Here is a 24,228-nt window from a genome sequence, read left to right as displayed (position 1 = left end):
ACAGTATAACGCTACAGTCAGCTACACATCATCCCAACTGTAAAAATTAAGAAGAGCTGTTGAATGTCAAGTGATGAAGCACAAAGTGTCACAACTTCAAAAGTCCTGTTTTTCTGGCAATATTTACTTATTCACATGACACACTAACATATGTAATAAGTACATAAAAGAACAAATGTCATATGGAGAAGTCAATGTGTACTCACTGCACACTATTAGGAAAACCTTAGATTGTTTTAATTTCATGATTTATATACCTGAAAAATAATTCCAAGGCTGCAATAGCAGCCTTTCCTCCTGTGACTGTAGAGAGCTTTGCACTATCAGGGTTCATGACTATTGCTCCTCATTTCTGCCTGAACATACTTTATAGAGAAGAGTTTCCTTTTCACTGAATTTCTAAAGGAGTCATGGGGAAGGAAAAAAAAATAGAGCTATAAAGAAGAGCTGTTCTTTAGGAAGTTATTTTGAGCATTTTTAGCTCTGGCTTTGCTAGCAAAGGCTCACCCCATCAGTCCTTAACTTATATAAACCATGCACATTATTAAACCATGAGGTTGACACAGAATTATTGTGTAAGATTATGACCAGATCTTGAAAGTTCATTTTGTCTCAGCTTGGTCACTGGCATACGCTTAACTACTTTGCTTTCCAAATTGTGTCTAATGTCCATTGCATGTGTCATATGGCAAACATCAGCCAGTTCTGCAAAAACAGTTTCTAAACATGCTTGGTTAGATTGTTTTTAAGACAAGTCCATTTCCTCTGCCAAATTTGAAGAAAAGACAGCCTGACATGTATGCAGCACTTCAGCTTCACGGTCAATAGTCTTCATTCAGTATTTGGGTGCGAAAATAAAGTGTAAGAAATTAAATGCTGCTACAGTCTTCTCTACATCTGATATTAGTAATCAGTTTCTCCAATGAGAATATTTTGGAGCTGGTGAATATGCAAAGAAAGGCAAAGGCAAATGATGCAAATATATGAGCCAGGTAAAATAAAACAAAAATTAAAAAGAATTGCAGTATATTTTAGGCTGGTACATCTTAAATCTGTATGCTTTTCTCCTCCAAAAGAATAGAGATTTTATTGCCATTCATCCATTAAATTACAACAGATACATTTGCCATATTAAACTTCTAAAAGTGTGGAGATCCTTGAGTAAATAAATCTCCCAATTTTTAAAGTAGCAGAACAGTAGCAAAGATGCTGACTATGTGGTATTCATTAAATAAACTAATACATTTCACAACTGAACTGAGACTCTCACTGTTAGCCTCAGTCTTGAACTTCGACTTGACCTAATCCCATATCAACTGATAACAGTTTACCATCTGTCCTTGGTCAGCCCAATGGAAGACTTCAAAGGATAGATTTACTAGCATATAGTTTGGCCTTGACATACAGACTGTATCTGTTCTTACTTAAAGAACAATAAAACCTTGTATTTAATTTCTTGGGTTTTTTCTTTTTTCTTTTTTTTTTTTTTTTAACAGATGGAGGGCTGGTGTCTTATTCCATTCTGTCACCCCATCTGGACGCCTTAAATGTGATACTAAGGGAAGCATGGGGTGAGCCCACCAAAAGCTCAATTCAAGTTGAGATACAGAAAGGAAAGAAAATACACTGATACCAATCTTGCATCATGGCAAAAAAAAGGCATTTAGGGCTGCCACAGGGGAATGTGGAGAAGAAATCAGCACTGACTCCTGAACATAATAATGCAGGATAGGAGTTCACTTTAAGTTCTCAAAGACGTATGGATGCTTCGTTAGCAACACCTAAGAGAAAATAAATATTTTTGTCCACCAATTTATGTGTCACCTTGCAAAGCAGCAAGCCACAAGCCTAAACATCACAGGAATCATTTTCTGCTTACTATTCCTCCTGAGGCCTCACCACAGGAAAACCTGCCTTGAGGAGTTCAAAGAATATGTTTTACTCTCACTGCAAAATTAACCGATTTTCTCTTTTCTATATGATCTCTTCATTATAATCTAGAGTTCAAAAGGGGTTTTTTGATTTGATTTTCTTGGTTTTTGTTTTTTTTGTTTTGTTTTTTTGTGAAACACTCCAGTGCTTTAATACAACAATGGCATTTTTTTTAACTCAAAGTGGTAGATTTAGCTAACATTCTTTAAGGGATGAAGGACCCTTAAAATCTGAGCTACTATCTGCTTAACACAGGGCAAAGGACTCAACACAGTAATTCCTACACAGTAATTCCTTTTCCTTACTATGAAAACATAGCAGAGCACTGCATGATTATAAATACCCTATCAATGCTTGCTGACTCCTTAGTCTACAAATGCTCTGCACAGACAACTAAGGATGTCTTCTCTTTTCACAACTCTGAAGTAGGTACCATATTCAGTTATAAAATAATAAATAGCAAATGGGTTTATTTTTAGGGATTATTCAGAGTTTACATTGGTCCTTTACATAGGAGGACCCCAAAGTTCCCTTGAATTGCAGAACAATGAAAAAAACCTTATCAATGGTGGGACACTTTCATGTTAAAGTGATGTCCCTGATCCTAGAAGCAAGAGTTTCAGCCCCCATTACCTCTAAACTAATACTTTCATTCCACTATGTCCTGACATTAGGAAATTTGGTGGAAGAAATGAAGAATGGCAGGATAATACAAAGAGAAAATATTAAAACATATTAGGAATTTATCCTTTCCTGGTGTCTGTATCCATCTGTAGATATAAAAAATACAATATAATCCCCTTTCACACTAGCAAAGGATGTTGGGTTATTCAACACGGACAAAAATTCATAATCTTGTCATGTTAATCAAAGTTTTGACAGACAATGCCAAGCCCAGTGATCAAAGGACTGTAAAGGTATGAACAGGTTCCTGCTCAATGAATCTCTGCATAGATCCCTACGAGCATATTTAGGAATATTATTCACTAAAATAAAAGAAGAAAATGAAATTGATCCAGTACAAAAATATTTTTGTGTTTTCTGTAACAAAGATAAATCCTTCTATTTTGTTTGGATTGAAAAGAATTATTTATGTAATTTATTGGGGTTTTTTTTAAGAGAAAATTCAAGTTTAAATGGTTTCTAAGCTGCTGATGTCAACTTTCCCTTTTTTCACCTCTGACTTTTATTCAAAAACTTCAATATTTAGGGAGATCATTTGGAACCGAACAGCCCTATTTTCAGTCTCCCAGGACAGCACCCTAGCCCTGAAGCAATATTAGAAGTATGAATATTTCCTATTGACACTGTTCCACTTTGGGAAATAAGCATTTCTTAGATCAAAGACAGAAACTTGAGTGCATATCTTAAACACAAGACTGTGCAATTACTTTATATAAAATATATCTAGCTTGAAAGCTCCAATGTAATCTCAGCTTCAAAATGCACTCTGGCTGGGGAGTTATGTACTCTTCTGACATACAGGAAGGGCTTGATTTAAATCCCTGTCATCAGTTCCTCTGTGAGAGACTACAGGATAGTGCTTCTATGGAGAGCAGCCCCAAGGAGACAATTTTTCAGGAAATAATAAATGAACATGCATCTGTGTATGTGCTGCAACTTCTGTGAAGTTAAGAACTGGGAAAGGAGGATTTGAACTTGAAAATATCTATCCTCTGACAGCACCTTGGGCACTCAGCATGAGGTAAACCAGCCAGCACCTAAACACACAAATCTCTAACCCCCAACAGAACCATGTGGGAAGAGCACCTGCCAGCATTACTACAAAGTGGAAGTCTTCAGAAATGGTTTTGTTCACTGGTGCAGGGTGTTTCTCCCTTGTTTCCTCTAATGGACACTTCTCCCGTTCACTAGCAAGTCTATCTCCTTTGAGATAAAACCGCAATGATGCTGGGAGCAGCACCAGCCTGGGGGGGAGGAAGCATTTTAAAGCCCTTTACCAAAGCCTCCATATGTCTCAGACTCAGTCTGCATCTCTTCCAAAGGAGTCAGGCCGGGGGATCTCTTTGAAGGCACCAATAACATAACGGTCCTGTTTTCTTAATGATCTGTCCTTTCTCAATTGCAGAGGAAAAGCAAGTCAAGTGTGTCCTTATACACTACTTTAGTAAAATGGATGTGCAGTACACACTTCATTACAACCACCATGGGAATTAAAAGTAACTTGAGCAAATGGCCCCAGCTCCATGTAATTATCTTTTGAAGACACTAGAAGACAAAAGCAAAAAAACTCACCAAACTAGTTCAAGAACAGCAGAGTTTGCCAAGGGACAGGTGTGCAGCCAAGGCCGACCATGGGCTCAGTGGTTCCCCCATGGCCCGGCTGTCCTGCAGTGTCCCGGCTGATGGCCAGGCAGCAGGTGCCATGAGAGCAGGAGTGTGCAGCGGCTCTCAGAGGAGAAGCCCTTCCATGGGTGTGTGCAGGACCGCGCTGGCAGGCGCCGGGCTGTGTCTGAGCAATGCTGCCCTCCCATGGCACTTGCTCAGCCCGCTCACTGCTGAACCCACACCCCACAAATGCTCCAGCGGCTCCAGCCCCACCGAAAGGGCGCCAGCAGGGCAGGGGTGATGATCCACAGGTTATTCTTTCAGGCTCCAGGCCTCTGAAATTGTATTCCCAGATGATTGATCCAGCTGGCAGTGCCCATACTCAGCCCAGCCACTCATAATGGACCACAGCCCTTCTCAGCCTTCAGGTCCCTTTTTCTCATCAGTCTCCTGGCTTTGTAGCTCATTTTCATGTTAACTTTTTCAGAGGTAATGCAACAGAGAAGCAAGAAGCTGAGAAGTCTAATTGAGAGCATTGAGCTTGTTTTGCTGAGCATAAATTCTCTTTTAAAAACGAACCTTCAAATAATGACACGTATAGGGCTCTGAGAGACTCTTATGGTGACATCCAGGGGGACTGCACTGAGCCTTTCTTCTGATGGAACAGTGAGTCCTCCCTTCCTTGAAGGGTGTTTTAATTTTTAAAACAGTGTCTAGCTCCTTTTCTACCTACTTATTTCTTTGTTGCCACAGAGCAGCTGAAAATGGCTGTGGTTGTAAGTGGCTTCAAGTCCTGGCTGTAAAACCTGAATATGCATGAAGATTTTTTTAAATAAACATGCCACTTGTCTGAAATGGGGTACAGAAGGCTCAAAGGCCAGCAAGTAGTCCATAACAACAGAGGCACCCATGGCTGAAATGCATTTATGTGGACGAAAGCCCACAGCTACATTTTTGTGACTGCTCTTTGTGGAGAAGGCAGCTTGAACTGGGCATAGCTCACAGGTTTAAAAGCAGCTGCAGAACATGAAAATATAAGGAAAAAGAAATTGTAAATTGAAGAGATTTAGCATGGCAGGAGAAAATGACAATCCGTTGACTCTGCTCAGATCCAGTTGTACCCTGGATGACAACTGTGTATTTTGTGCATTTAGTGTAGTTGGCTCCATAAGGCAGTCAGAGGCATAGAGACACTTTTAGCTAAAGGAGAATACTACTTCTCCCTCAGATCCCTGGAAAATCACTTCTCCAGCACAAAATGGGTCTGCCTTAAGCCACGCTAGCCAGCTTTCCAAATCCATTGCAGTCAGAGCTCTGCAGTTCTGAAGCAAACCAGTAGCTTCCATGTTATATAAAAGTTACTGACTTTGTGTTTACCACGTGCCTTCTCAGCTGCTTCTTGAATCTGGATTGTTTCCAGTGTACACATATAGTTTATATATGTTTATAACTTTATAAAATTTTAAAAGCTTTGGCAGTCTGTTAGCCAGAGCTGTGGTGTAGGTCTGGTGTGTGTTTATGGACCATGAGTTGAGAAGTTTCAAGTGTCTTTATGGACTTGCACGTGGAGGTAAGTAGAAGCTGCATCCCACATGAAGAGGATTTCTTCTGTGTATTAAAAACAAAGTTTTCCTCCAAGCACAAATTCCTGACTGAGTTTCACTGTAATCATTCAAATCACCAGATCCCAGGAAGTGCGCTCACCTGGGGACCTGCAGAGCCCCACAGCTGTCTGACTAGACACACAGGCTGTCATCCCTCAGTGCCACCCCAGGTCTCACAACACCCTGACCTTCCTGCAGCCCACACTGCCTTGCAGATTATGACAAACCTGAGCTGCAGGCTTGGCCCATCCTCCAACTTCCAGCCTCGTGTGCCATGGCCATGACAGGCAGGACAGCCCCTTGCATGACTTAACTCTGGCCTTGCTGTGCATGAATTGTGGCAAACCCCACTGAGGAGTTGGAGAATGGAGTATCAGAAAGTCCACTATTACCTTTGGATGCAGAATTTATCCTTGGTTTCAGTCTTTTATCCTGCATCCCACCCTCAAACATCCCTGGGCATTTCCTCATGAGTCCTCCTGCTCTCAGCTTTGCTCTGTCCTTGAGCAAAACCATAGGCAGGGATACACCCCAGTCTGGGAGTACCTGGCAGCTGGATCTTAGAAGTCTATTTCTGAAAAAAATTATTCTCACCTTGCATGACTGCCCCTTTCCATGGGCTACCACACACAGTAATATGTGGCTCTACTGGTTTTACCACCCCACTATGACACGCTCTCAAAACCTGATACATAGATTCTGATGGTAGGCCACAGCTGGGTTCCAGTAGGCAACAAGCAGTGGAGATTTTGCATAAAAACCTATTAAAACACAAAGTAATGTGAAGTGTCAACTTCCTTCTGGGCTGCTGTAGCAAACACTGAGAAGAGGAAGACAGAACACATTTCTGTAATGACCTAATTACACTTAGTACAGAAAAGCATGGAATGTCGTCTTGGAGAGGCTGTATTCAACAATAATGGATCTAGGAATGCTGGACTCTGTCATGTGCATTCCTCACATTATCTAAGCAACTGTTTTAAACCATCTCCTGCCAAACTGATTTTCCCCTCAAAATTTTAGAAGATGGAGGCATCACTTTTGTCTCCCTTCATTATCCTCAGAAAGTGAAGCACAGCTACATTTACTAGCATTACAAAACACCTTATATTTAACCCAAACTTGTAAAAACAGAGGAAGACTTCTACTACTCTAATACACTAGGTTGTGCATTGTTATTTCCCTTTCTGAGAAAATGCCCTCTATGAATATGTATTTAGAAATCTTCCTACAAACTGAGGGCCTGATTGCAATCATGGAATTACTAGAAAAATGAGAATTTGTAAATAATTATTTCAAAAGATAAATATACCTGTTTTTTTACTAATGATGTACTAGAAGCTTCCTATAAAAATAGTATCTACCATTTTGAAAAGATCAGATCCTCAAAATCCAAAGAAAGTTAGACTTATTTTAGTGTGCCCACTTGTATGAAGTGGAAGGTTTCAGGAAAGTAGTGGAGGAGTTCACACAAGATGTTGCAAATAATCAATCAGAATTTTCTTTTGCATAAGATTCTTTGTTTATAAAATAGAAAGAATTTCTCAGAAGCAGGCTATGAGTTTTACCATTTCTTAAAGAGAGGTGAGAAAGGCTCAAAAACTAATCCAGTCTCAGCAACAGAAAAAGGCACTGAACCCAACAGCATGTCGACTTTCCTGCTGGAATCGTTAGGAAGTTTCCCTCAGATAAAAAGGCAGAAATGTGCTAACTTCTGCCCTCCTAATACCTACAGAGTACTAGCATTATAATTATGTTGATGATATAACCTATTCAGTCAACCATCTCGTGTCCACACAGGTAATTATATTTTAACTGCGAAAGGGCTTTGGGAAATTGGCAGCCACGTGAATGCTTGGTTGGTGCAGCACATACATTTGCCATCTAAAGGTGATTAATGTAATTCCCAGCACAGGACTGACCAGATGATTAGTTCAGTGCTACCCTTCATATTTAAAAGCAAATGGACTAGAGAAATAATCCAGAACACACACTACTCCTCATTGTGCCTTAGAGAGGAGTTTAGAGAAGAACCTGTATACTTTCCACTGCAGATAGATAGCTCCTTGAATTTGACTGAATAGACTGACACTGGTTTACTTCCCAAGGCCTCCACGGGACATTAACATGGGATCTAAATAATTTATCTTGACAATTAATCAAGAACAAGCACTTTTCAGGGCTTGTATGAAGGACCAGGAGATGAAGTGACATGTGCTGTCTGAGAATTTTATATGCAATTCAGTACCTGACTTAGTGTGTGATGCTGAGCAGGCTGAACTGTATTTCTGATCCCCTGTTTCCCTTTGAAGGGAAGAGGGTACCTAGTCCCTAGATATGAGCTTCTCCTACTGATGCTCAGTTCTTGTAGAATAACTTGGCATCTTTGGAAAAAAGATGTACAAAAACATTATTGATCCCAAATGTTTTGCATACTCTGTTGCTGCACTCAATGAAACAATCAAATATAGAACATGTTTCTGCAAAGCCAGCATGTAGAAAATTCTCTATTGTCTCTTTCTGCATTATCAGGCTGCCCAGGGAATTCTTTAGAGGCCCTAGTCAATACTATTTAAAATATCAAGACTCATTTTACACTCCACATTCTTTGTAATTTCTCTTTCTCCCAAACAGGTAATATACTACTGGAAAGAATGCCTTCCCTTTATAATTATAGCACACAAAGCTTCAGACATGCATATTTCAGGTGAGTACCTAAAATTTTGAAGGCTCTCGTTATCCTTCTAACACAAAAAGATTTTCTGGAGGCCACTGTTTTGCGAGAAAGGATGTGTGTTTTGTTTCCACTCAATGTTACAGTGAAATATGATGTCATGACCACCTCATAGACTTACTGGTAATCCATTCAATGAAAAATTAAATCCACCTATTGTAGATGCATGGCTTTATGATAATGCAACAACCCATACAGGATAGCCTAGCAGCAACTGGTTCCAACTTGTCCCTGCCAATCTTTTAGCTTCTACTGCATGTCTCTTGCAGTCACAGGGTAGCATGTGCATCTTGACAGCTCTGGAAATTACCCTAAACCATTTCATCACATTCCAAACCAACACTTATTCTGATTACAAAGTTAATAGCTTGAAATGGACATTCTGGAATTAACCCTGTGACCTGCTAGATTGGTGACAAGGAGACAGCAAAATGTGACACAGGCACCGGGCTGAGTGACAATGCCTGAGACTTCACTACTAGAAGCAATGTTGGAAAATGGAGGGACTTATAGGTTTTTCATTTCTTCTTTTGGCCTCCAAAAGTTTGTTTTTCATAATTGACTTGCACATGTGACTTATGTGACTTAATGCATGATATATATATTCAATAAGAATATATATCTTATTCTAAATAAGACAATATCAGTGATGAGGCATAATGATGCAGCTTGATTGGATACTTGGCTAATACTCCACTGTTCAAAGGTAGAAGGTAATTTCTCAGAAAGGCATGTGAAACTCTTGGGACAATATAGGTATTTAGAGCTGCTCAACAACTACTTTTGGCCAGTACCTGAATGCTTTACATCTAGCCCAGAAATGGATGATATTAAAGTATTATGAGCCAGGGAAATAGAATTATTTCTTAGTTAAAAAGGGGCTTTATACTTTACTTCAGAAAACAAATGGAGAAAAGTCCCAAGCCCTATTTTAACAAATTGTTGTACACCCAGCTGGTTTAGGTAGTTCACTGCAATGAGCATCAATATCAGAACTGCAAAGGAGGCAGGAACACTTGAGGAGGGAGCAACAAAAGAAAATGGGACTGTGCTACTGACCCCAGGTGCCCACTGGATTACCTTAGTTGAAATGTAAATCTATTCTCTGATTGATATCAAGCCCATCTATAGAAACATGTAAGACAGGAATGAACCAAATAAGTCTCATTCTCTAAGACTTGATAGGTCTGCATGTGGATTTTAAATAACTGAACAAGGAAGAAAAGAGATTCTGGTGATGGAAACTTGGCAGAGCAAAAATATTCCAACCTGAATCCACACAGTATAAAGCATTAAGGACATCTTTTTATCTTTGGAAATTATTTTACAGTTAACTGACTAACAATTCTGAAAATAAAGCCGCTTTTAATTCTCTCTCCTTGGATTTGCAATGGGAAGGATTTAAAGAACTATATTTGATCCATTAGGTTGAAGTACTCACAGTACTGTACATTGTTTTAGTGTACTAAATTTAGTTGACTTCTGTCTCTTTCAATTACCCTTCTAAAAAGGATAGGTGAAAAAAAAAGTCTCTCTTTATATAATTTGGTTTGCTGTTGATTAATTTTTCTCTTCTAGTGCTTGCTTATGTTCTGCAGGGTAGGAAGGACAAAATAGCTTAAGCGGGGGGGGAAAAGCTCTTTTTCTGAGTTTGAGCTAGTAGATTCTTCCCTTTCATATTTTTATCTCATCAATATAATGTCAGGATTGTTGATAAGGACAAAAAGGCAAACGGAGAATGTACCTTAACCTTGGTAAAATACACCAACTCTAAGAAATCCTGGAAGTAAAAAATAAATTTCTACACATGCTATCCTATCATTAGTATGAAGAAAAAGTTAATACAAGTTTTATATAAATAATCCACTGACTAGTCCTCTTTCAGCACAACAAAGAACTGCAGAGGAATAGCATGCCCTAATTCTTAAAAGAACCGTGCTCTGCATCAGAGGTACTCCTCAACATTTCAGAAATAGTTCAATTCCATTTGGTATCACTTATGTGTATGCCCTCTGTAAGCTATGTACAACTCTTAACACCACTCAACCTCTCAAAAGGAGGTAGAAACCAGGCATGAATTCTGGGGCAGGTCTTGAACTCAGCTGCTGCTTTGCAAAGGATGCAGCAGTGAGAGCCAAAGGGTTTCTGACTGTGATGTCCTCTAACCATCAAATAGTAATCAAATACTTTGATGAGGAGGAAGCAAAAAAAGATTAATGTATCTTAGTGATCCGTTAAAGTTTCAAAAATAGTAATTGCTGAACTTGACTGCTCTAAAAACCTTTGTTCTGAAAACAGAACTAGGCAGCAATGACTTGCCCTGAATTTCTGCAGAGTCTGAATGATCAAAGATCTGTTGAAGTTTTATTCACCCATCTTGTTTCAGTGTTTAGACTGTGCTATACTCTACAAAGACAAGAAAATACCCCAGGCTTTCAAAAAGGAAGGAAGTTCTCCATTCAGAGAGTCATCATTTCTCTCCAACCTTCTTTTCTAACTTTTCCAACCTTATCGTTGGACTTATAAAAACCTCCCTTACTATATTTCATAGTGCTTCATTAATCATCAGGATTAGTCTACTCCTAAAATGTAATGCAGTAAATCAGCAGTCATCATATATGTTTGATTCCCTCAGAAAAATACAAAGCAAGAAATCCAGATCCTGGAATAAGACCTGGAAGAATTTATGACAGAATAGAAAAACTTTCTAGAGCATCCTATGACAATAAATGACAGCAAATTGAGTAACAAAGGCAGAATTGATGATTATCAAGTGTACATGGAACTGGGACTTATGACTTCCTGGAGATAAGTGTCTCTGGAGCAGCTTTTCTAAAATTCCTCTTTCCCATCCACCCATCAGATGTTCCCTACCATTTCTCTTGACGAATATCTCCTTCAGACATTGGGATGTCACCAGGAGGAGGGGAAAACAGACCACATCTGCACCATAGCTTGTTCAAATATAGTTAACTGGCAATGCTCACAAATTCTATTATATGGTGTGTAGTTAGGCAAGTTTGATAGTCTTTTGTGGGCTGATGGCTTAAATAACTTGCCAGCAGATCATACACTAGAAGCATGTCACTGCTTGTGATACAAGAGCAGGTGTGTTCGTGCCCATTACTGGAATGCACCTACTGGGGCAGGGTTTGAAATTTACCAGTTCAGACAAACATATCATCCTCAGGTTGCAACAAAGGAAACAAAAGAATGGAAATCTCTTAGTAGACATTATTTTGTTTTTAATTATGGACATTTATTTAATGAATGCTGTTCCTGTTAAAGCTCCACTTTTTAAGCAGGCAGCCATTCCTAAGGTAGAAAATGATGCCATTGCCTTTGCCACCAGAGGTTTGGATCCCTGTTTGACTGGTGTTGTACTAGAATGATCAGCTGTTGGGTGCATAATATCCTCTGGCACTTGTCTGAAGGTCTTGCAGTTAGAAATATAACTTGCAATTTTTAGTTGGACATTCCATTGCTTGCTGCTGACCTATATGGACTATACATGCATTCAGGCCGGTTTCCTCAGGGAAAAAAAAGCTCCCAGTAGAAAGTGATATGACTTATAAAATTCTTTGTCCATCTTTCAATCTAGATACTTGAGACTTCAAGAGACAAGTAAGGGCTCTCTGTGGCTCTCTCTTGGGGACTATCAATATATTAAGAAACTCAAGCACTCCTGAGAAGCCATACCTGGATGAGACATATACAGAGAAAACTATCATGCCTATGAAGTAAAGGAATATTCTGGTGGCTGAACATCATACAATTGTATGATAAAACTGTTCTCTAGAAGAAACCGCTTCCTTGGTGCATTTCATTCCCAATTTGATGGTATTTCAGAAAAATTAATAGGATTGTCAAAGGCAAAATTATAATGTGGAAACACAGTGAGTATAAGCTTCTCTGATAAGTCGTCAGATATTTCTATAGGAGAGAACTAGAGTGAAAATAGATGGAAGGGAGAGAATACCTGTAGAACCTATAATGATCTGAGGAAATGCTCCAGGGAAAAAAAAGAAATAAAAGGAGAGAGTTTAGGGGAGAACAGAGAGGAAAATCTTATGCACTATTTGTGACTCCTTAAAAGCTCCATGTAATGTTATAGCCCCTGCCAAGCTGCAAAACTCAGGTGACCCACAGTGAACTAGCGAGTCCCCCAGTACCTGTGTGGGACTCAGACTTCTGGTCCCAGGGCTCTGAACATTACAAGAGTGATTGATTAGAGCAGTGCAGCAAATGGCATTGTCTGTGCTACAATGGGGAAGAAATCAGATGGAGAGGATTGAAAGAGGCAGATGAAGGAAAGACCCGAGGCAGATGGCTCTGTCTTGCTTTTACTGGGCAGATGTGATGAAGAGGAAGCAGCAAGGCAGCCAGGCCCGTTTAGAAAGGCCCACACCTTGATTCATCAGCCTGTCCAGAACAGGCTCTCCATTTCCAGAACAATTCCATTTCCTCAGCTATAAGCACAATGTTGGCCTACTCCAATGCCTGCCAGTGCCCCAGGTATCTCATATCTCCCCTCATTTTCTGTGCTCTTCAGGGCAACATGAATTTCATTAAGGCTAAGAATTAATCTAATGAAGCTAAATAATTAATCTAATAAAGCTAAAATACTTGTTGAATAATCAAAATACTCCCTTGAAAGGTAGAAGAAAGAAGCACATTGCCATGAAATAAACAAAATAACTAATAAAAGGAAACTCATTTTATCGCAGGCACTCAACTTCTCATATTCTAGTATAGCAGGTATTATGCAGACAGGTAGGAAGACAACCACATCTTGAAAGAGCTTACAACAGATATTATGGAAAAAATCTGTGAAGAGTTCAGCAAAAACACATACACATTTAAATACACTTTTTCTCACTCCTCCAGTTCCTCATTAGCTTGGACACAGTACCCTTAGTTAATCAAGGAATGTCAAGTTCAAGCACAAGTTGTGTGGTTCAGCTCAAGTTACTAGTTTGCAGCATGCAATTTCAAGTCTGAATTACTCATTCCTTGTAAGGGTCTCGCTTGCAATTTTGCTCCTACCCCTAATCTTTAAAGATAATTCAGCAGTGTGCTTGACAGCTAAAAATATCATTATATTCCTAGCAGGCAAAGGATAAACTTCTAAAGGAACATAAACTTGATTTTCAGAGATAGTGGTTATCTGCAGCCCTTACTGGCTTCAAAAAACAATTTGGGTGCTACTACCTCTGAAAGGTCAGGCTTTCAATATAAACAACTGGAATTCACCCCCAAAACAGAATAGTTTCCATGCACTGAAAGAAAAGTATTCTGGTCAGATTTAGAGAAAATCTTGGACAATGTTTTCACCAGAAATGGATGACAAATTTCAAAATTTTTTTTAGGAGAGCTTTGCCATGAGGAAGGGAAACAAGCAATCAGCGACACAAGTCATGGCCACACATAAACCATCACACATGTGAGAATAATAAAAGCAAAAACCATTGTCACTCTCCAAAGAGATTTATCAGGTGATACCTGGTCTGAATAAGAGATGAATTTCAAATTCTGCCTCCTTCCCCATTTGACCACACCAATTAAAAAAGCCTAAAGCCTACAAATTACAGATGATCAGCTCTCTCAGTGACAGAGGAAACCCAGATATTTTCAGCACTACATTGTCTTCTAAATGTGGGGCTCTTTGCTGTATATTTTTTTGCTGTGGCTATCACCAAGTATTGTTAGAAGTGAGTCAGGGACTGCACATTTGCTACTGCAGATCCACCCTCACCAATCCAAAGGAAACAGCTCCACAATGAGAGATTAGTGAGAATGTAAGAACAAAGGCATTATTATTTTTTATAAATATATCTCTTTTCAGAAAGGAATTCAATTTATTACTTACACTATTTTTGTTCAGGTTTAGCAGCAGGTAGACAAAATTAGCTGGAGGGTTACTTACTTTCAAGTAGATCCAGTGTTCCACTCCTCTCCTGGCAAAAACAGAAAGGAAAGTACCTTCAGGTTTTCAAGGCACAGATCGTGTATTTCTTGTGGTATGAAGTAATTTCTTTTAATGTTAAGCTGTGCAATTCACCAATTCCCAGAACTGCATGTTAGAGTTTGCATTCTGAACAAAGCTAAGTACCGTCCTTTCCAGGGCTCTTTTGTCTTTTAAATGCATCCTCCTTGGTTGTATTTCATGTTATTGTGTTCTACTGCTTCTGTATAAATGAACATATTAATCCTTAATTTTCTGGGATTCTAGCTCCATTTGCCAAGGAAGAATTTTTCTTCTCTCAGAAGCTGCAGATGCAGATCCCCACTGTGCCAGCATCTTCCTGTCTAGAGTCGTCTGGCAAAAGGAATTAGTTCAGGAAAGTTCATAAAAATGCATATTTTCTTTTCACTTCTACTGTACTTCACAGCTGTCTCACTGTGTTCTCGTCACTTTTCTTTTGAGTATACTTATGAAAGCCCATCACAGCAGCGAAGGTCTGCAGGGTTGGAAAGTGACCTTGCAAGACAAGGGGTAGAAATATGGGAGCCAATCTTTCTTCTATCAAATGACAGTCCCTCCACAATTTTTTTGCTCTTCAGAGTACTCCAGAGAAAATACAAAACCTCGATTTTGACTTGCAGCATTCTCCATGTGGAAGAAAAAGCTTCACTTACAGCATCTTAGGAAGCCGTGAAACCTGAGGGCCATTTGACAATTTCAGGTATTTGTATGCAGAACTAAATGCAAGGGCATTAAAATCTGGCACAGAAGACTATGTGGGCAGGATATGCACCAGTCTGGAAGAAGACAGGTTTTGGTAGGATAAGATGAAACAAAGACTCCAGAAAGAAGTACAAGTGCAATACTGCTTGTGATGTTGTATTTAAAAACATGGCACATCCATGTAGAGAAAAGTAGTGGAATGTAGCAGCCAGTTACAGCTGTTACATTTTTCTGAACCCTAAACTGCTGCTATAGAGGTACCATTCACAGAGATAAAGAACTTAAATGAAGCATAAAATTAATGGAATCAACTTTCTAAATCTTCAGCTGCTGAATCTTGATAATATCAGTGAAATGCCTATGCGTTAGCATGTGGTTGCATAAAGCTATCTGAGATCCCAACTAGAACTCTAGGACTTTCAAAAAAAGTTGATCCCACCACATCTGCTTTCTCTCTGCCTTTGAGAAAGGGCATAATGGAAATCACTCTTCACAAAGAACAGATTCCTTCTCCCATGAGTACCTCAGCACTGCAAAGAGTCCAGCACCCCCAAAACAACATGGGAGGTAAAGAAATTGGTATTTACTCCCACAGAGCTTTTCCAGTCAGTTTGATGTTACAGTTCCACTAGAGGCAACAGGATCTAACTCTTGTTCAAAGAGCTCTGTGTTCTGTTTTACAACCCAACTGGTACACTATGGAAACTCTCATTTAGATGTCCCATTACATATGCTGGTAAAAGCAGATATATACTGGTTATTAAGACACAATCTGGAGTCTGCCTCACACCTCCTACAATGAAGCTACTGATAACTCACCTATCATCACCTATAGCACTGCAAACTATCCTTGAAACAGCTCGTCAGCAACTGGTAGACTCTTTATTAAAGCCATAACAGCATTAATATCTGATGTCTTCTCAAAAATAAAGTTTTTTTTTAAAGCAGAAAATCTGAGAAAGGCATTATTAGTCACAGGATGAACCAAAGACAGTTAATCTCCTGTCTACATCTTAAGAAAAAAAAAAAAAAAAAAAAAGAGGAGAAAAAGCTAATTTAAAAAAATGTTACTAGGGATAAAAAATTCAGACGGATTCTATATTAAATTACATGGGAGGCTGAGGTATCCAGCCATGGTCTTCAGTAAAAAAGAAAATTATAGGGTCTATCAATTAGAAAAGTGGTGCTCTGAGCCTATGTGCTGGCATGCTTACAGTTTTTTTAATGTCTGGCAGGATGTTTTACAAACTAAACTCAGCAAGATGACAATTCCACCAGAAGGTGCTTCAGATGGTTTTGCTAATAATTTTGATCCGCTGAAATGGAGAAAAACATCATTTATTTGGCTTTTCCAGAACCTGTCAAATCTGAGCAGAACCATTAATTGCCACCTTCTACAACCCCCCCACCGTCTCTCTCACCTTTTTCCAGAAAAGACACACTTCAATTTATTTACTTTTTCTACAAGGATTCTGCATATTCAGCCTTTGTTTCCAAAACAAATTTTGGTCATTCTTTGTACACTTCCTTTCTAGAAGGAAGTGCCATTTCTTGAATATTCATTGGAGGCTGGTACTGCTACTGCTGCAAAGATGTAAGTGCTAACCACCATATATTGGCTTTTGTTTTAATAGCCTTTTAACCAACTTTGTTAATGGACTGAATGCAATTTAGATATGGAACTTGGCTAAAATGTAGCTTCAATTGGCTATTAAAATTTAAGAGCCAACTAAGATAGCTAATTACAAAAAAGCTCCAGTGATAATGCTAAGCAGAATTAGTAATAGCAAATGACAGTCTGTCTAGTCTTATTCCCAAAGGGAAAGAAACTCTTAACTGAGAAGTCAACCAGACAACGTGCAGAAAACCTAATTGCATTACTGGTATTATGGCATCCAAAATCTGGCAGCTCACTGGGACAAAACAGTGAGAAAAGTCTGTCAAACTGCTCAGGAAAGCAACTGACCCCCTTCTAAATGCTAGTTGCAGCAAATATTGGGAATTATTATTTTATATTAATTTATTGGAAAATAATCCTGTAAAAATTATCAAACCAGCACCATCTAAAAAATATGTTATATCCATCCTGAATTTGACTGTCTCTCCAGATATTTTAGATTAGGAGAAATATAAACAATCTGTCTGCAAAATGTTCAAGCACTAAAAGCATTCTGTGCTTCATTATCAGTATCGTCATTACACCATCAGCTGAAGTGCTGACTAGTTCTCCTGTGAAGATTTATCATGTATGGTGGCCACTTTGAAACATAGGTAGCGGAGTCTTTAACATTCCCTACTCAAGTGTCTCCCTGCTGTGCCTGTAAATGTCAGTCCAGTTTTTTCACGGCTGCACGCACAGATTAGAAACAGCAGGAGAGCTTGGGAGTATGACTACAATACTAGTAAGGACACTTGTCTTCATGGCACTGCTCAAGTGATTCTTGGAATGCAGGACCCTGCTGTTTTCTAATATTTACACACAACTGGAGTCATCAAGAGCAGTAAATGCAGTCTAAAGGCAGCTTGCTTCTTTTGTGTTAGGGACTTTACTTTCAAACGGGGATGTCAACAAAATCCGACTGCACCCTCCGCCTCTCCTGAAGTGCTGCATTTCCCCATCAGTGCTTTGCAAAGCAGAGAGAGCACGTGTGTGCGAGCACGCACTGTATGTGATCCATACGGCAGCGCTGCGGGTATGATCACAGCCTTCCCCTCCGCTCCTCCTGGCCGTCCCACGCTTTAAACACCACTGCAGTTACAGCGAGCTGGAGCCTGGCCTTTTGCAGTGCCTTGTGAGCAGAGACAAGCCCTGAAACAACAGTCGCCTTGAATAAAAAGCAACCTTTTCCTTCACAGAACACTTGCCAGGACGTCTATTTCCAGGACATTTTTTGGGTGGGAGGAGGTAGGGGTGGCTTATGAAGTTCAAAAGCACCTCAAAACATTATTTTCAAATATATAGAAATAACTGCTTGTTCCATGTGGCTTTGGTGGTGTCAAAAGAAAACACAGTGCTTGAAAACTTGAAAAGTAATCAAAGGAAGTTTACTGGTAAATAAATTACTAAAAAAAATAAAATGTCAAACAACTGAAGTACAAAAGAATGACATTAACTTTGAGTATGTGACAAGGAAGAGAATACAGTATGCCTTCCTGACAATAGCTATTCAGAACAGTGTAATATACTTTCTGAACAAAATGATTAAATGAAGTCATTAAAATGATAGTTTGATTTGAGGAGTTTCAAACATGAGAGGCTTTAGCAATCCTATTTTTACATCTGAAATGAAGAGAAGGCTACGCTTAAAGTTGTTAGCTACACTTTGCTAATACCCAGGAAAACAAGCCTAACAGTAAACAGAAATGAGAAAGCACCTCTTAAACATGGTATTCCAGTTTTATTTCAAAACAACGGATTCCCTTGTTACAAAACATATCATCATTCATTCATTCAACATTTCATGCTACAATGTATTTATTTAATCTCATGAGTAGCAACTCAGACATTATACAATCAAGCAAGCTGGACATCCACACAAATACACTCACTGGCTCATATGGATTCCTTTTGGTTTGCCAAACCTTCGGTTGCCCTGATAAGAATGATGTTCATGCCTTATTATGTGTATGTTGCAGTAGATATATGAAAAGTAGCAGTGTTTCACACTGGAATTCAACACTATTTTTAAACTAATAACTCTGAAGAGAGGACTCAAAGCTAACCAAGGAAGAACTTTTATAAAAGGATTTCAAAGATTACATGCTCCTCAAGTATTAAAAAGGTAAACCATTATTGCTATGAGAAGCAGATGTGAGACAATATTTCACTGGAACTAGATCCTGCACAAAGTTACTCACAGTTATATTCTAGTCTTTTCACTAAGATAAAAAGAAAACCTGAGGGAATGGTTGAGAATAGGCATTGGGTTTTGGTCGGTTCTTTTCTTTGCCTTGGGCCCTTTATCTGAAATTCTGATCTCTTTCTTTCCTAAAAAACTGTGAATAATTGGAAAAATTATACAAACACAAACACTATACAAAAAATGGCTAATATTCAGTACCTGTCTTCCAAAGAATTGTTTAAATGCATTTTATCCAAACTAGAATGGAAGGACATGATTTTTGCCTTATGTTCTGTTTTTAATTCAAACACTTGAAACATATTTAAAAGCTGTTTCTGCTTTTTCAGACTTCATCTCAGTGCGCATTTAAGTGACCACCAATATGACTTTACTCAAAACTGTGAGAAATCAGATGCAACACTGCTGTTTCTTATACAGTATCCATAATAAAACTATTAAATAAGGCTTTATCTCTACATTACAAAGCAGGAAAAAACCTCTTCTAGTTTGCCTTTAAGACATAAATTCATGTATATAAAGCATAAAAATGCATCCCCACTTCAAAAGTTGGCAAAATTTTGCATTAGTATTTAAGTATACATAAATTATGCAAATATTTTAATAAAACATTTATTCTTCAAAAACAGGTACAAACAGCAGTCCATGTTTTTACAGGATTCATCATTTAAAAAGGAAAGAAAAAGATTCCAGTGCTACAAAAAAACAACAAAAAACAAAACAAAACCATCCAAAAAAACAACAAAGAAATGAACCACAGAGCAACTTAATTTGTTGCTCCATAGATTATTTACTTCTGGACTCTCTTTCGGGTTGCTGTGCTTTTCTTGGGTTTTGGTGAGGTCATCTTCTGGGTTCTGGTAGCAATTGCATCTGCAATTCAAACAAAACAAAAAGACTTTGCGTTAAATAAAATAACAAAAACAGGTCACAAGAAAATACTTTTGGTTATTAAAAGGATAGCTCAACTCAAATCATTCACTGAGTTTTAAGTGGGGATGGGGAATATGCCATGGACCGAGGAGAATCTACAAGTACTTCTGGGCACTGACCTTCTCCTAAAAGATGTTGTGTAGCTCAACTCCTCCAAGAATATCATCACATGGAGGTGAGTCATTTTTTTAGCTCATCTTCACCAAAAGAATCAGATCCTCAAAAAAATCTACACCCCTCCATCCTCCCCATGTGCCAACTTTTAGTTTTATAATGCTTTCCACTATTAAGCCATTTTTTGGACCTTGTGCTAAGCTCACCCAGCTCTGGGATCACAGTTTAAGCCCCGACAGTAACTACCTACCATAGAGAGTTCATTCATCCACTCCCCCTCCCCTCCCACTGGGAAGTGGAGGAGAATGACAAAAAGAAAAAAAAAAACCTCATGGGTACAGTAATAATTACAATAAAGTAAAATAAAATAATAACAAAAGTAATGAGATGAATTACCACACATGTGAAAACCCACAAAACCCAACCCACAAGTGATGCACAATACAAGAGCTCATCACTCACTGACTGATGCCCAGCCAGCCCCCCAGTAGTAACTGGTCCCTCCCACCCAACTCCCTCATTTTATATACTGGGTATGACATTCCACGGTATGGAATATCCCTTTGGCCACTTTGGATCAGCTGTCCTGGCCATGCTCCCTCCTGGCTTCTCGTGAAGCTCCTCATGGGCAGAGCACAGGAAACTGCAAAGTCCTTGACTTAGGATAAGCACTGCTCAGCAATAGCCAAAACATCTGTGTTATCTATATTATTCTCATACTGAATCCAAAATACAGCACAGCACCAGCTACTAGGGAGAAAATTAACTCTATTTCAGCTGAAACTAGGACTTAGTAACAAAATTTTGATCTGGTAGTCTCACAGTTTAATGTGAGAATTTCACATTAAATTTCACATTCACTGTGCCACAGCGAAATGTGACATCTTAGAGCATTCTGAATGAAGTTTATACAAGAGGAGGTGGAATGCACACAGGTGAAAAAGAAAGGAAGATTTCTGTTGGGCAATGTCAGCTGTTAAATCAGGTCAGCTATCAGTGCAACTGCGCCTACAGATTCAAGCTACCACTTGACAATATTTTATTAACAAAGGTAAGGAATAATCCCATCTAAATAAGATTCCTAGTAAACCTGGCAGGCAGGTTGTTCAAAGAGACCATACCTAAAAGCAGTAATGAAAACCTCCCTGCACTTTGATTCTTGCCTGCCTACTACCAGGGAAAAGAAAACAAAACACCACTGCTCATTTCTGTGAATCGCATTCAACTGCAGTCACTTTGACAAAAAAGTGTTACACATAATAAAAATTTCTATCTTTTTGCGTATACAGTAAAATTGAAATATTTTTCATCTCCTAGTCATGTAATTTTTAGTTTTTTTTTTTCTTTTTAATCCAAAATTCCTCCTTGAAGATAGCATGACTAACTACTTCGGTTCTTGCTTGTAAAACTATATCTATTTCCACAATCCATGTCAAGGGTACAGGTAAAGAAAAGTAAAACTGAATTTCATGGAAGTCCTTAAGAAAGAAGGTGCTTGCTTACGACAACAGCCTTTAAGTAGTGGGAGTCACTGATCGTTCAAGCTCAATGAGTAAACTTGGGTTAATCAAGAAGGCAGAGAACAACGCAAAACAAAGCTTTACAAAAGAAACCCAGCAGCGCTGTGTATAGTTCTGGGCTCTATCCTACAAAAAAGGTCTGAGAAAAATGGGGAGAAAAAATTATTTCCAGCTCTCTAACAAAAACAACAAGAAAACATAGAATTTAATTCGTTTATCTAAAGACAGTAAAAAAAATACAGATACAATGTTAAAATGTTGCTGCATATAATGACTGTGATTTTCATGCCCACAGCAGCTAACACACTTACTAGGCTCAAGGGAAATTCATATTAGCTAACAAAAATATTAAAATATTCCCCTTTATTAAATCTTTTGTAATAGTAACGGTAGTTAAGTATTACAAGTAGTGTTGACCAGGGAAGTTTTAGAATAATCATACAGGTTTTAAGATAAAATATTAGCATGTATCAAGATTAACACCAACATAAATTGATTAGACTGGTGTATAGAGCAGATCTCAGAGAAGATGTCCTTTCTCGTCTTCCAATTCTATGTACACTGTTTTAGAAACACACAAGTCTTATGACTAAGAAATAAAGCTGTGCTCAAGTCAAAAAAGTTTTTATAAAATTTCAGAAGTTCCTTTGGTAAAGACAGAGTCACAATTTTCCTGTTTAAATTGTTCTCTTTGATGAAAAGGACAGAGATTTGGCAACATGAAAACACAGCAACTGAGCAGATAAAATCAGGTAGGATTTAGGTGACTTCTAAGTTACATCATAGTTTAGAATATCTGAAAACAGAGTCAAATAGAGATTTTAGACTGTCAGCAAGCATCAGGTAAGTGAAAAATATCTAACAGTAGACATGCTAGAAGGTGAGCCAACTGCATCACTTCCACATGCTGAATCTATACCTGAAAAAGGCTAAGTACATGACAATCTCCAGCTAATGGGCTCAAGAGTTCCAGAAATTGTAGCTCTTAAACCAAATTTGTAGTCATCATCATTGAATAAAACAACTAACATCAAAAGAAGTGGTGGAGTACAATGATCAGACACTACAAAGTTTCCTTTCTCAAAAAGAACCCCAAACCTAAAGTCCATGCATAAGTGTGCACAATCTTACAAACACATTTTCCTTTATGTTTACCTCTTTAAGAAACAAAGGTCAGTAAATTTGGAGTGGTGGATGATGTGGTGTCTCAACTGGTATCCACATGGATGAAGCTGTCATCATTTCTGTGAAGACACCTGCTTGTGCCACAGCAGGACAGTATTAGGACTGACGTTGCTTTAATACAGGCAACTACACGCCTGTATTAAATTATTCCACACATAAATATGTGAAATTGCCACAGTTAACCTGAGAAGTGATAAGGTAGGAATGATACTGTCTCTAATCTACAGTTTTACATATGCCACTACATCAGGTCTCAGTGCAGTAAATTATTCTCAAGTAAAATTCTGTTACTAATTTAAGTAATAAATACATATGTATGGTTTCCAAAGCAGCTGAACTTAGAACTGCCAGTTCTTCAAAATTCTGCCTGATCATAGTATCCCTTTTCTCCTGTAAAATGTGCTTCAGGTGTATTTCACCTGTCTTTGTTGGTATCAAATAACCAAATCATTTTGTTATATGGCTCTCTAGGAGACCTTTTTCCTTCAATTGCCCCTTAAAAGGATTCTAAAGTCATCAGATTGACAAAGGAAACAAGAAAATGGAACCCTTACATATGGAAGGAATAAGGAAATAGTGTTGGAAGCTGAAGACTACATTCAGCAACCAGCTGCAAACATCAAATGGGAACTCAGGCCAGGCTGCAGCACTTAGTAAGTTAAACACCAACATCACCAATCACTTTGGGCAGTTTGAATATGGTGCCAATGAAGAGACAGCTTTCTTTCAAAGAAGATAAAAGACAAAATCTTCTTTTAAGAAGATTGTAAGAAAATGAAGACTTCTTTTAAGAAAACTCTTCCTTCTTTTATGGAGGAGTCCTCCGACAAACTCTTTCACAATTCAGCCAGGGAACTCCTGCATAACTGAAAAAACCTGGTGACTAATACTTCTCAGATAAGCATTTTTCAGTACTGTAAAGCTGCTGAAGAAATTGCAAGGGTGACAAATAGTAGTTGTGGTTAGTTGGCTTATTCTGTTTTCACAGCAGCTTTTTCTACAAGAATTCAGAAATACGACTCAGAAAAAAAAAAAAAAGAGAGAGACCAGAAGAATGCAAATATGGACTTGAATTCCAGTAAATACATGGCTGTGGAGTGGGGATGTGGGAGAGAGAAAAGTCAGTGAAGTTGTGAGATGGGGCTTTGCTTTAGCTACTCTGTTCTGCCAAGTACTCCCTTTCCTGCAACAAATAAAGCAAGTATTTTTCATATTCTCATAAGGAAAACATCAGAACACAAGAATCTATTATTTATGACTTTATGCCTATGTATTTCTTACAGATAGCATCAAATGTATGAGCGTTCTTTAAAAAATTTTAATATAAAATTGTTCCATATGAAACTGAAACCGGTTTACTTCTATTTGC

The 24,228-nt window shown here is 38.4% G+C and overlaps 1 protein-coding gene and 1 long non-coding RNA gene across 3 annotated transcripts in view; both read right to left on the bottom strand.

The window, feature by feature from the left end:
• The window catches only part of LOC148223416 (uncharacterized), a 155,394-nt gene extending 140,689 nt beyond the window's left edge, over positions 1-14,705 (bottom strand). Inside the window, exon 1 of the long non-coding RNA XR_015804228.1 lies at positions 14,486-14,705. This is a non-coding gene — a long non-coding RNA (uncharacterized LOC148223416). The remainder of the gene's footprint in view (positions 1-14,485) is intronic.
• Positions 14,706-18,625: 3,920 nt separating this feature from the next.
• VRK1 (VRK serine/threonine kinase 1) overlaps positions 18,626-24,228 on the bottom strand; it is a 34,689-nt gene continuing 29,086 nt past the window's right edge. For both annotated transcript variants that reach the window (XM_088166214.1, XM_014872008.2), the window contains exon 13: positions 18,626-19,980. In XM_088166214.1, the coding sequence (XP_088022340.1) occupies positions 19,898-19,980 (83 nt within the window). In that variant the 3' untranslated portion in view covers positions 18,626-19,897. The remainder of the gene's footprint in view (positions 19,981-24,228) is intronic.

Source organism: Sturnus vulgaris, chromosome 6, assembly GCF_052056855.1.
Source record: "Sturnus vulgaris isolate bStuVul1 chromosome 6, bStuVul1.hap1, whole genome shotgun sequence".
Classification (NCBI taxonomy): Eukaryota; Metazoa; Chordata; class Aves; order Passeriformes; family Sturnidae; genus Sturnus; species Sturnus vulgaris.
This window is presented reverse-complemented; position numbering and strand designations above follow the sequence as displayed.